The sequence below is a fragment of the Mastigoproctus giganteus genome, chromosome 12, assembly GCF_048544385.1.
Source record: "Mastigoproctus giganteus isolate SK-2022 chromosome 12, ASM4854438v1, whole genome shotgun sequence".
NCBI classification, from domain to species: domain Eukaryota; kingdom Metazoa; phylum Arthropoda; class Arachnida; order Uropygi; family Thelyphonidae; genus Mastigoproctus; species Mastigoproctus giganteus.
Window position 1 is genome coordinate 15151634 of NC_143586.1, and position 14695 is coordinate 15166328.

Below are 14695 nucleotides of genomic sequence, written 5' to 3' on the forward strand. Positions count from 1 at the left end.
CCAAATATTGTGCATTGATGTTCCAATAATTGTAGTTTTTAATGCAGATTGTTGCTTTTGTTAAAAAGGTGTTATAGTCAATTGAGCAAATGACTGTATTAGTAATGTCCGCATGGTGCAAGAAAGCCTATGGCTTATGCTGCACCAGCCAAAAAAAAAAAACAAAACCTAATAATTAATAAAAGAAAAGGAAATTAAACTTATCTTCATATGCGTTTCCCTCACCCGAAGGTACTATCCAGATGACCTTTGAATTTCCCCAAAACTGTCAGCCTCTACCACCCATGTAGGCAACTTATTCCAGTAATTTATAACTCGCTGGCTAAATTAAAACTTCCTGCAGTCCAATCTAAACATCTCCCCCCACAACTTGAATTTATGTCCCCCACTTCTAGCATCATTTATAATCTTGAAAATTTCCTCCTCATTCATTTTAACGGATGCCTCTAATCTAGAGCCTTAAACACCTCAATCAAATCTCCTCTAAGGTGTCTAGTTTCCAAACTCTGCAACCACATATTCGAAGTCTTTCTTCATAAGGACGCCCTTTTGCCGGTCTCACCAGGCGAGTTTCCCTTCTTTGCACCCTTTTGAGAAGCTCTATGTCTTTCTTTAGGTGCGGTCTCCATACTTGAACACAGTATTCCAAGTGTGGTCTAACAAAAGCCTTATATAATGGAATTATCACTTCCCTATCTCTACTTGCAAAAGTTCGATAAATCATCGATAGGACACAATGGGCCTTCCTTGCAACCTGTTTACAATGCTCAGAGAATTTCATGTCTGACTGTATCGTAACACCCAAGTTCCTTTCCTCCAGTACTGGGTTTAGTTGAACTCCACCAAGTGAATAAGTTATTTTGGAATTACTGTTTCCCAGGTATAATACCTTACACTTTGTTGGATTAAAGGATCTCTCTTTGTTGGATCTCTCTGAAGAACTCAGAGACAGTGATTATTAACTACTTTACCAATTTTAACATCATCTGCAAATTTAGACATCATGCCCTCTATCCCTTCATCAGTGTTTTTATGAAAATTAAAAACAACAGTGGTCCTAATACTGATCCTTGGGGAGCCCCACTTCTTACATCAACCCAATCTGAGGAATAGCCATTTATCACAACCCTCTGCCTCCTGCCCTGAAGCTGAAATCTAAATAAACAATGTCGAAATTATTCCCTAAATCCAGCTCATGAGTGACCCTTTGAAAATAGCGAACCAGATTTGTTAAACATGATTTTCTCTTTACAAAACCATGCTTAGTATAATTGAGAATTTCAGTTCTATCCAAATGATCCTGAATTCCACCCCTGATCATTGCCTCCATGATTTTCCCTACCTCTGAAGTCAGACTGACAGGTCAATAATTTCCCACTTCACTCTTAGAACCATCCTTATGTATGGGAGATACATTGGCACTTTTCCAATCCAACGGAATCTCCCCAGAGTCTAGTGATGCTCGCATAATTAGCCTCAATGGTTCAATGCTCTCACTTGCCACCTCCCTTAAGATTATAGGGTATTTTCCATCAACTCCAGGAGCCTTACTGGCCTGTAGGCTCAAGTATTTTTCATTAAATAATCTTGTGAAATTTCAATATCATTAATTACATATTTTTCAACTTCGCTCCCACAATTTCCCATTGCCACAAAAGGTTTTTGTTCTGTAAACATAGATGCAAAATAACTGTTGAGTTCATCTGCAGTGGCAGCTGGTGTATTTGATACTATCCCCTTTCCCTTATGTAAAGGTCCGACCTGGTTTGTCCTGCTCTTCTTAGCATTTATATATGTGAAGAATTCCTTACCCCCCCCTTGCTCTGTTTGCTAGCGATTTCTCATAAACTGCCTTTGCCTGTCGAACCTTTTCTGTGGCTCTTTTACAGATCATCTTGTAGCCGTTATAGGCTTCAGTACTTTTTATTGCTCTATAACTTTTCCATGCCACCTTTTTCTGCTCAAGTAATGTGGCAGCTTCACTATTCATCCAACTTGGAACCCTCCTCGTGGAGTATTTTTTTTAATGGTATATATGCATTCAAGGCATCTGTGATTAATGTTTTAAAAGCGAACCACAGTTCAAATGTATTCATTTTCTGCACGATATCTACCCAGTTAATAGAGGCCATGTAGTACCTTAAGGTATCGTAATTTCCTTTTCTGAAATTAAAACCCATTCCTTTGCCTTTTACTTCTGCTACCTCTCTCGTCATCATCCACTGTAGAACTCTGTGATCACTTCCTGCTGCTGCTGGTTCCTCTAGTGTCAGCCCTGTTATGTCATCTGATTCAATGGTGATGATAAGGTCTTGGATATTGTTTTTTCTAGTACTTTCCCTGATATGTTGATACAAATAACAGTCATCTAGTTGATTTTAAAATTTTGTTCCCCATGTCAGAGTTTCCTTCCCATTTTCTCCAATCAATTAGAGGATAGTCTCCATTGTATGGAGACTGATCAGTCTCCATACAACATCTAGGAAAGAATAGTAATGGCAACATTACTCAAAACGCTGAAACGCATTCATGCCGACTCCATCACCAAAGATACACAAAAGACAAGAGTATTGTGCTGAGGAAAGAAGCTGTATGAAATGTTTCATAAAAGACAACCAAGATTGAAGTCTGTCAGCTCGGGCAGTTCAGTGTACGATCGTAAGTATCTGGAATGTTCACCAATGAGATCACTTTGCAGGCAGTCACAGGAACTTTGGGTTTCCATGCCCACAATGTGGCTATTACATGGGAAAAGATCTTTTCTTGGAAGCATATTACACTTATTAACATCACTTAATTCATTTGTGAATGAAGCGATGTTCATCTGCAGGAACAAGAAACAATATGAAAAAATGGCACTAACATAGAATAACCTTAGAGAACTGAGTCTTCAGTGACTCAGTTACGCCAGGTTTCTCCATCAGTAGCTATACTTGCATCTTGGCTCTCATTTTCACTGTTAACCAACCAATACTTTTGTTTTTTGTTTGGGGTGGGGATAGAGGACTTTCTGCTCACTAAAGATGTACAGATTGCCCTCTTACCTGAGGAAGCATAAGACCACTCTTTATACTTTTCAAGATTAGCACCAATTTCAGTCACAGTAGAGGGTCTTAAAAAGAGACTGAAATGTGTGGCATAAATTGCAAATTTAAAGCTTATTTCTCCCCCCCCCCTTCTTTATTATTATATTTCATTGTTTGTCATAAATGCAGCAGTAGTATAGGTAAAATAAGGATAAAATCAGAACTGTAATGTTTTAATGTGCAAAAAGAATTTTTAAAATGTTTGCTTATGTCTGCTTATAAAGAATTGCATACAGTGGCTATGCAGCCTCTAAATTTCTGCATGTAGCATATTATTTTTGATCAATTTTAAACATTTTTTGTACAGAAATGTTGCAAAAATAAAGCATTAGAACTGAAAGCTGATGACATTGTAATTGAGAGTGGATTTGTCAGTATATTTATAATGGGCACTATTACATTCTTTATTTATAATTAATAGTTGATTAAAAATGCTAATTTATGAAAAGTTGGTCAGGAACATAATCCTCTATTATATCATGGTTTCTGTGAAAAAAATCAGTTTTGATTAGATTAATTTGATTTTGCCATTTCAAATTATGACGCCACTCTGTAGAGATACAATCTGCCCTGAGTCTGAAGACTGCCGTTACTTCCACTTAACTACTTTAGTTGTCTCAGACTTAACAGCCTGATCTCATAGCTCAACAACAGCAGAGTGGATTAGTGGTGATATTACTGCAGGTGGCAGTGCAGTATAGTGCTAGCAGTCACTTTGAGTTGCTACCTTAACACTTTGTAACAAATTCAGAAATGTGAATGGAAACCCATATTAAACAATTTGTATTTTGTATTTTAGGCATTTTGACTGAGCTGGTATCTCTGGGCATTTCCTTTAAGTTAAAAATGTGATGGCTGTGAAGTACCAGATTATAAGTTTTAGGCTAATACCTATAATTAATGTACTTTCTTATTTTAGGGTGTCGTTCAAGTGCAAGTACCTGGTCTTAATCTGGTTGGTGGTGCAGGACCGGCAACTGAGGTTCTTTGTTTGATGAATATGATAATGCCAGAAGAACTCAAAGATGATGAAGAATATGAAGGTATACAAAGACAGATACTTAAATTGTTGTACCGAGATTTTTTTATTATTTTTTTTAATCAATTGCCTTTAAAAGTTAGCCATTAAGTTAATATTATAGACTCCACTGGTATACTAAATGAATTTCCTTTTTTTATTTTTTAGTTAATATTTTCTTATTTAAACACTTCTCTTTGGATTTGTTTTGTCAGTAGCAATACCAAATGAGAATTGCACTCATTTCTTTGTCCTCTGATATATTCAACAATTCCCCGAATTATGCCCTCAAAAAGGCATCATACTTAATTTTGTATGTGAAGCCTGTATAAAAATTTTGTTAAAGAGACAACAAACAACTTTTGTCTCAAGCCATTCAAGAGTCTGGGGTTTAAAAGATAATGTATCAATGGTACTCACATTTTACTGTCTTAAGGGAGTCCCTTTTTCATTTAAAATTCTTGGAATTTTAAAACTACAAAAATTAACTAACATTTTTTTAATATAAAAATATTTTTTACACTAATATTGTTATTCATTTATTTATTTTACTTATTTGTTCTTCATAAAATTGAAATGAATAATTGGAGAAGGGGGGGATAAAAGATGGAACATGGATAAAAGAAAAACAAGAAAGAATATTATGGAGGCAAATTTAAGAGAAAGTATATCATGCAAAAGGGATAGTCAAATAGATAATCAAATTATAAATAGTAAATGGGTATTAGTATTTTTATTAGTATAAATGGTAAATTGATACTAATACTGAAGATGGCAGGAGAAGATATAGAGAGATTAACTATAGGCTTAGATGAAACATATAAAGCAAGGAAGGAATGGTGGCATGGATTTTTTAAAGAATTAGTGTGGTCAATTTAATATATGAGAAAGTAAGGAATATTAGCATGAAGGGAAAAGGTAAAAAGTGTTATAGAAGGAGGGAATGGGAAGGTACTAAGAAAACTAGAGGGGATGGGGGATGTATAAGTTATATCGGCAAAATGAGCTTGAGGATGATTTTGATAACATAGATTATCATTAATCTAATCTTTATCTTTATCTCCTTCAATCACAGCATTGAAGGAGATGAAGAGAAATAAAGCAGTAATATTGATGGAATTCCATTTGTGTTTATAATATTTCTGTGGGAAGTGGACTTAAAGAATTAATAGAATTATGTAGGTATAATCAAAGGGAATATCCAGGAGATTAAGATCACAGTAATGATACCAATAGAAAAGAACAGTATTCAGTAAAATGTAAATATTTTAGAACTATAAGTTGTTTGGTATATGTAGCAAAGATAGTGCCAAGAATATTAAATAGAAGAACAATAAGGATGGACAAAAATATGGGGGTTTGGTTTTGGGTGAAGAGATAAGGGATGCAATAGACATGATGAGAATATTGGGAAAATCTTATCTGAAGTTAATAAAAGATGTGTATATGTTTTATAGATTTTGGAAAGGGCTTTTGATTGGATAGATTTAGTTAAATTATTGAATATGCTAGGAATACACAGGAAGGACAGCAGAATTATTAGTAGATTATACTGGGAACAAAAAGTAATAGGAGTAGGACAGGGTTGACACTGAAAGTGTAGATATAGGAAGAGGAGTGATATGGGTGTTGCCTGTGCCAACTTTATAGAATATATAGGTAGAAGAAATTATTAAAGAGGCATTTTGTAACAGACATATGGATGAGGGAGAATTGTATAGAGCAGTGGTTCCCCACCTTTTTTGACTCAAGAACCCCTTTCAGCGTAATATTTTTAAAGCAAACCACTAAGCCTATATTCTCCGAAATCATATATTTCTGAATGTTAATAAAATATTTCCAGTGCTATGTTTTTATAAGCTACATAGCATAATAATAATAATTTTTATTATTAAGTATCATTTATACTTTGTAAAGCAGTTATTAATCAGTCCAAACTAGATTTCAAACATGCTAAGAGTAGAAAACTTGCTTCTTGTCCAGTGGTAGCCGACCATTCTGGTACGTTGCCAAAACTATTGGCGGCAATTTTTGCCCATCTCCGTTTCCACTTCTGTCAAACACAGATGGCTCTGTTGCCACATCAGCCAGAGATAAAACTGACCTGCTTGCATTATATTTTTCTTACAACTCTTGTATTGATGATCTTGGTAAATCACCTCAAACCATTCTCAGTACACACCATGAATCTGATGCTAAGAAAGTTCCAGGTCCTGTTGGTATTTCTCCACTTGTTCTCAAAACCTGAGCTCCCGAACTTACTTCTATTCTTTGCCGCTCTTTTCACTTCCTTATTCCAAAGGTGTTTTTCCTTCTGCTTGAAAATTTGCTTATATCCAGCCAGTTCCTAAAAAGGGTGACAAATCCTCCCATCCAATTATCATCCCATTGCAATTATTTCTACTTTTTCTAAAGTAATGGAGAAATCAATTAATAGCCAACTCTTAAACTATCTAGAAACATTCCGTCTGATCAACGATTGCCAGTATGGATTCCATAAGTGTCGATCCACTGATATTCTTGCTTATGTTACCCATTTATGGACAAATTCAATGGAAAAGTTCGGGGAAACACAAGCAGTTGCTCTTGACATCTCTAAGACTTTCGTTTGTGTTTGGCTTAAAGGTCTTCTGAATAAGCTTCCATCCTATGGTTTGCCAGCTGTTTTTTTGTAATTGAGTATCCAGTTTTATCTCTGACAGCTCACTGGTTAATAGTAGATGGCTCTCTGTCTTCTAACTTCTCCACTAATGCTGGTGTTCCCCAAGATTCAGTCCTTTCTCCCACTCTTTTCCTGTATATTAATGATTTCTTCGATTGACCGGAAATCCTATCCATGGTTTTGCTCACGATAGCACATTGCATCCCACCTAATTCTAAAACTCAGTCCTGTCTTATATCTCGCAAAAAGGATACGTCTGCTCCTATGTTTATCTTCGATGACTCTCCAATTTCTAGGCAAGGTCTTGGGGATTACCCTGACTTCTAACCTATCCAGGCATAAAGCACATTACAAATAATTGCTTCCTCTGCATCTAAAAAACTTGATTTTCTAATTTTCTCTCATTTTTTTCTTTTCTTCCAAACAGCTGTTCACTCTGTACAAATCGCAAATCCGCCCTACCATGGAATATTGTTCCCACATCTGGGGCGGTGTCCCCAGATGTGGGAACCTTTGTCTTTTGGGGCGGTGTCCCCAAAACACAAAGCCCTCTCTCTAATTTACAGCACAGTTTTTGTTCCGATTGTTAGTTACGGTGCTTCAGTCTGGTGCACTAAAGTTGCACTGGGCTGAAATAAACGCAAGCTGGACTCCATACAACGATTTATGCTTCTATCAGTAACCAGGGCATGCCACACTGTCAGCACCCCTGCGCTCCAAGTCATCGCAGGGTATATGCCCCTATATTTTGAAATTTCCAAAAGAGGTCTTTTCCATCGTCTAAAAAAAAAGCATACCTACACAGCTATTTAATCTCCAACTGGACCTGACAAGCCACCAGAAACAGGAAAAAAGATCAATCTCAGATCACTTGCAGCACCTGGCAGGAATCCTGGAATTCAACCCACAAAGGAGAAATAACACAAGAAGTTCTTCCCCTTGGTCAGTTTCATCTTTCCCAAGCCTCCTCCCTAGTACTCAACTGGATTGCAAGCAACCTTTTTATTAACAGGACATGCATCATTCCAACAAAAACTCAACTTTATGGGTATCGAACCAAATCCCTTTTTTGCCGTTGTGGAGATGAGGAGTCCTGGGCCCACATTATGTATGAGTGCTTCTCCTATGAAAACCACCGGTTACAACTGTTCACAGTAATCCAAGGAACTCCCCACAATCAGGAACAAGGTCTACTAAATGGCAGAGATAAATATATAGCATTCACTCGATTTGCCCAGGCTGTCTTCACCACAAGCCGTGCCAAGCTCACTGCTGCTAGGACAGTCCAGAATACTCCCCACTCCCTGCTAACCCCTTCGGGGGTAGGATAAATGCAAATCTGTGCTACAGAAACAATACTGTAAACCCTTTATGGGTAGGATTAATGCTGTCACCCAATTTAGGGTATGGGATCACTGCTGGCACTCAACTGGGTGCTAGATCAATACACAGGGGCACCTGCTCCTGCGACTTTTAATCCCCTTCCCTACCCCTACTTTGCCCAAATCTATGATGGACTGTCTTCACTATTAATCCAACTTTCTTTCACCCCACAGTCTGACCTCCTCTTATTCCCTGTGAACTCTCTTCAACAATTTTTTTTTTTTTTTTTTTTTTTTTTTGTGGCCTCTGTCAGGAAGCTGAAGCGACCCTGGCAGAGGCCAGCCAGAGTATGATAGGCAGCCTGGCTCACCTCCCAGTGGTGGTGGTGGTTGCGGGTAACGTATGGGCCCTGCAGCCAAGATACCAGAGAAACAACAGAACCCAACACGATACTATACACATACGATATGCCACTGGCATTTACAGAATCCTGTATACTTCACAAGAGTACAGATGGTGCAGTTGTGGGAGACCAGAGGTGGTGCCTTATCCTAAACACTGCCACTATGCCCCCCATAACCTCTCTCAGGCTTCTAGATTCCATTCAAAAGAGGGCAGTTAGTAAATGATTACATCTACCCATATGTATTCATTGTGCCTGAAACTGACTAACTCAGCTACGAAGTGAAAAAAGCCCATTAAAATTCTTCGCGTCATCGACCGGATTCGAACCTGGGTCTTTTCCACCGGTATGGGGAGGACCGTGACGATACCACTGTGCTACTGTGCAACAGCCTCATCTCTAACAGGGTCTCTCTCATAGACCTTAGTATAGATATTTCGACGGGCACTGTTCTTCTGAATTAGCTTCTATAATTCCCGCTCTCTCTTTCAAAGCAATCCGAACATCCTTTTACTGTTCAAGTTCAAACTCGCAGAACCAACTTTTCTTCTTCCTCGTTTATTCATTCATCTGCCATCTTCCTTCATACGTATTTCCTGAAAATTACAGTCTAGAGAAGTTAAAGTCTAATGTCAACGAGTATCTTCTTTCAACTTTTTAACCTTCAACCCATGCACGGTACTAAGTACTATAGGTTTTTAAAAAAAAAAAAAAAAAGTACCTGTACATAACAATGGCCCTTGAGAATCAAAAAAAATTAGTATGGAAAACATATTTATTTAACATGACATACTGTAAGATAGTAAACTAATTGTAATGTGGGATGGTTTCTTTCTGTGGCAATTTAATTTGATTTTACTTTATTGTTTATTATTACTTATATTTTGTAATTTACAATAATATACCTATATAAATCTAAGCAGACGCCATTACAGAATTTTTAGTGTGAATCCCCAGAGGTTCACAAACCACCAGTTGGGAATCGCTGGTGTAGAGTGATGATTATGGGAAAGGTTATTGAGACTATTAGAATTGCAGATGATATTGCATTGGTGGCAAATTGGGGAAGAATTGCAGCAATTGGTTTAATAGGTAAAGAAAAGCTATGATAGATTTGCAGTGAGGATGAATATTCAAAAAAAAAAAAAAAAAAAAAACAGATGAGCATGTGTTGCAAGGTGAAAGGATTGATGAAAATGTGACAGAGGAGAACAGGCAGAGAGAGAGAGAGAGAGAGTAGAGCACTGCTGATGATGATGATGATGATTCTTATTTTATTAATTACCATTATTATCCATTCAAAGCCATTTATAGCTACTCTCATTTTAACATCCCAGCACATTGTAAGGATGATGTGGAAGGTCCCAGCCAATTTCCCACAAACCTAATCCATTTTCTTCTTCTTTTGTTATAATGATTGTGAAAGATGAACAAATTCTCTATAACAACACAATTTCCATCATTATCATATTTTTTTATTACAATATTAAGTTTTCAAAATGAAAGAATGCTAATTTATTGAAGCTGATGAGTTTGCAAGCTGATCATGAGAAATCACTTAGCAAATTTAAATTAACTTCGACTAAAGTTCATTTCATTACATAATAATCAATATAATGGCATGCATTCTGAAACTGACATCCCTAACATGGGTGCACGTTATTATTCTGAAATATATATATATATAAAATTGAAAGCTTAGAGAAATCTGCTGCACTAGGTGGGATCAGAGCATGAAAGGAAAAGTATCCAAATCTTGAAAAGGTATTCTTGATTTGGCTAATGTGTTAAAAAAAAAAAAGTTTCCATTTTTAAAAATTAAAGTTGAATAATTTGTGCATCAGACGAATATTGAGGATTTAATCTTCTGGCGGATGGTTCCAGAAATTTAAGACTAGTTGCGAGCTGTTTTTCAAAAAAAAAAAAAAAGAAAGTCTGTGCAAACTTAGTAGGAAATGTGAATACACAATTGAAGAGGAATTTATTGCAGAATGGAATATAACAGAACCTGAAATTTGTAGTAATGTAAACGAGGAACCTACTGTGGCTGAGCACGAATTTTCGTTAAAGGGTCCTTATCGAGGATAAGAACTTGTTGTTATTTGGTTTTTAGGAGCATTAGCAACTAAGGCCATATTGCTCCGGGGATATGCAGTGGTCATTCCCTGACCTTTCCGCATCCTCCGTATTTGGTGATCATGGGCTCAAACCCTGGTCTAATCAAGAAGCATGTGCTATGCACTGCTGCTCCTGCCCACCTGGCTACGGAGGCGCCATAAGAACTTGTACGTTTGTTTCAAGTGCAGCCTAACTGCAAAAGTGAATTAATTGCTATCGTTCTCCTTCAGAATTGTCTTTAAAAACATGCTCTGTCACTGAAACAGTGCTTCTTGACAAATTATTTTTAAGTCTTAAATGAATTTTCATGTCCCTGGTTAGGCCTTGAGAGATATATATATATATATATATATATATATATATATATTTTAAATTAAATAAAATAAAACATAAGCCAGTAGTATGGCAAAAACTGTAGAGCGAAAATTAACATAAAAATAACCAAACAAACAAACGAACGAAAAAGAAGATTAAGGTTAGACTTAAATAATAGCCCAGAAACCCCTATATAATTTCAAACTTTAAATCCAATTAACATGACGTATATAAAATTTAGAATAATGCCAATTACATGTTAATTTAGAGGTACTCCCCTGAGAGGTAGCAGTTCCAAAAGACGTGAAATATCACCAAAAAAAGGGGGTTAAAGGAACTACTGAAAGATAACAAAATCAGAATAAATTAAAATAAAATAGACTGACCATTATGCCCCATATCGACAGAGGACCACGAGGCCAATAATGGTCATGGAATCGCTGCATTTCAATCGCTATACAAATCGTCGCAATGGTGAAAAGATTGAAGTACCAAATCACCCTTCCTCCCCCGATCGATCCTCCAATGCAGAGGATTTGCACGGCGGTGGTCCTTATGCAGCGAAAAATAAATTATAGAACAGACAGCACTCTAAAGCAGAGCCACACCACTGACATACTGTAAGCTGAATCAGCTTATATAGAAGAAAGGAAATCGGAGGAGGAAGGGTGATTTGGTACTTCAATCTTTTCACCATTGCGACGATTTGTATAGCGATTGAAATGCAGCAATTCCATGACCATTATTGGCCTCGTGGTCGTCTATCGATATGAGGCATAATGGTCAGTCTATTTTATTTTAATTTATTCTGATTTTGTTATCTTTCAATAGTTCCTTTAACCCCCTTTTTTTGGTGATATTTCACGTCTTTTGGAACTGCTACCTCTCGGGGGGGGGGGTACCGCTAAATTAACATGTAATTGGCATTATGCTAAATTTTATATACGTCATGTTAATTGGATATAAAGTTCGAAATTATATAGGGGTTTCTGGGCTATTATTTAAGTCTAACCTTAATCTTCTTTTTCGTTCGTTTGTTTATTTGGTTATTTTTATGTTAATTTTCGCTCTACAGCTTTTGCCATACTACTGGCTTATGTTTTATTTTATTTAATTTAAAATATATTTCGGCTTCATATGGAGGAATTGCAAGTCGCTGCGCTGCCTCTAATGAATGCTCAATTATTTATTTTATTATAATGTAACTTTTGTCAATATTTAATGGTAGTATATATATGTGTGTGTGTGTGTGTGTATATATATATATATATATATCAAGGCCTAAAAAGGTATCAAGGTATCAAAAAGTTCGTCCCTTACCTAGAAATAATAGTGCTAGAAAGGTGAAACTTCACAGGAACTTTAATCCTCTTCTGTGTACTCTCCGTGTATAGTAACACATTTCTCCCATCTATGGATCAGTTATTTAATGCCCTGATCATAGAACTGCACTTTTTACCTGAAACCACAATCCCACTTCATTGATGGCTTCCTGAGATGAATCAAAGTGGCATCTTTAGTCTCCCAATCATACTGGTATGCCCAGCATTTGTCATTCCTCACCAACCAATAAAAAAAGTTGTCAACATCCGCATTACACATATCCAACAGTTGGTGAGAAAATTGCTTCTACAAAGGCATCAGCAATCTTGCAACCCATCATGTGGAGACCTTAGACATGTGCAGATGGTCATGCAAAATGCTGTGTGCAGACCCATAACTAATTCCCAGTGCATTTGCAAAGAAATGAATTGTCACACATCTGTCACTCAGCACCATCTGCTCAACCTTTGCAACCATCTCACTGTCTGTGGATGTTGATGGCCTTCCTTCTCTTGGCTTGTCAAAGACACTTGTATGACTGCACTTTTACTATCTTGTAAAAAGTGGAACTTGCGTTTCCACTTTTTACAAGCCATTTTTCTAAATAGCTGTGAAGTGCTTCCGTTGTGGCTCTGCGGGCATTGTTGGATGCGAAACACTTGCGTTTCAGAGCTTTTTTTCAGGTGTGGAAACAGAAAGAAATCATACGGGACTGAGCCCGGTGAATAAGGGGGATGTAGCAGAACCTCTGCACCTATAGCAGTGATCCCTGGCTGCACAATATTAGCCATATGGGGCCTAGCATTGTCTTGATGGAGAAACCACTTCACACCAGAAAATTCTTGACATTTCTCACGAATAGCATGGCAACGTTTGACTCTGAGAACCTCAGAATATGCTTCCTTATTTATAGTTCCACGAGGCAAAAAATATGTAACAAGAATGCCTTTTATGTCAAAAAACACAAAAACCATTTGTTTGTCAGCCGAATGAGAAGGCTCGAAATTTCTTAGGTCTTGGTGAATCGGAATGCTTCCACTCACTCGACTGTTGTTTTGTCTCTGGATCATATTGAAAAATCCAGGTTGCATAACTATTCGATTTAAGAAGTTTTGGCCTTGTGTTTTTTCAAAACAATCAAGCATTTCTTTGCACAAGTCTGCTCTTTTTTGTTTTCTTTCTGAAGTCAAACTGTGTGGAAATCCAGTGGGCACAGATTTGCAACATTTTCAACTGATCTTTCCCATACGAAATGGACATTCTAACAGAAAATTCACGAAGTGTAATTTGCCTGTCTTCATACAAGATTTCCTGGGTTTAGCGATTTGCTCAGGAGTTGTTGAGGAGGAAGGCTGACCATGGTCATCTGCAACAGACTCAAAGGCCTTCACTGAATTGCTTGTGCCATATAAATATGGCCATCCTACCAAGACACTCAATACCATACACTTCATTCATCTCTTTAAATGTTTTGGGGCATTTAGGCTCCGTCTGACACAATAACATATCACAGTTCAATCTTTATGTCCGACATGATACTTTCTTCAAAACGATTGTCAGTGATTCACAACTAAAATAAACTCTACAACACTAGCTTGACAAGTACTGATATGTGCACACAGTCTGCTGCTCAGTAACGATCGGGGAGAGTGCCTCTTGTGGCAATTATGGAAAATTTGTGCAGTAAATAAAACCTTGCACCAGTCTGCATTGCTAAACACTACTTTACAAAGATCTGAGTTCACTGCTGAAGTTAATTTGTAGAGTTTGCAGTCACTTAAAATAACATTTTAAGGCATTTTAATTTGCCTAGGAAAAAGACAAAGCTCTCGCTAAGATAAAGGTTTTCTGAAATCTCTCAATTGCGGTGCTGTTTGCTCAGAATTGTTTTGCCTTTTATTAATAATTCATTAATTTCTTCTTTATAATTATAACAATTATAATGTGCACTATCACATGCTTTATTATAATTAATAGTTGATTAAAAATGCTAATTTATAACAAGTTGAATGTCTGACCCTTGGTCAGGAGATCTCCTGTTATAACATGGTGCTTTTGAGAAAATCATTTTGATTAGGTTATTTTGATTTTGCTATTTCAAATTTCTGAGGTAGGCAATCCATCGCTGTAGCACTTCATCACCCTCTATTACAATCATAAGATGAGTGAGGTAAAGCATATCGAGCAAAACAATAGGTCTTCCTATTTCATAGTTGCTTAATTATCAAATTATATAGAATAATTCTTTTATTTTGTTCTATTATACTGTAATCTGAAGAGACTTAAAGCCTTCGGAACGACTCAGGAATCACTGAGCACCACATTAGGAATAAACAGTAATATACTAATATAGTTAGGGAAGTAATATACTCCTTCAAAGGGAAGTGCCATTTATTTGCACAGTGAATTTCTTTTACATTGCGATGTGAATAAACCCGAGGGCGGCT

General features: G+C 36.8%; 1 protein-coding gene across 4 annotated transcripts in view; it reads left to right on the top strand.

The window, feature by feature from the left end:
• LOC150076724 (splicing factor U2AF 50 kDa subunit-like) overlaps positions 1-14695 on the top strand; it is a 221650-nt gene that overhangs the window by 192789 nt on the left and 14166 nt on the right. For 3 of the 4 annotated variants that reach the window (XM_090385648.1, XM_090385649.1, XM_090385650.1), the window contains one exon: positions 4006-4129. In XM_090385648.1, coding sequence (XP_090241774.1) covers positions 4006-4129 — 124 coding nt within the window. Of the gene's footprint in view, positions 1-2635; positions 2651-4005; positions 4130-14695 lie in introns of all 4 variants that reach the window. The other variant, XM_090385651.1, reaches the window with a different exon arrangement.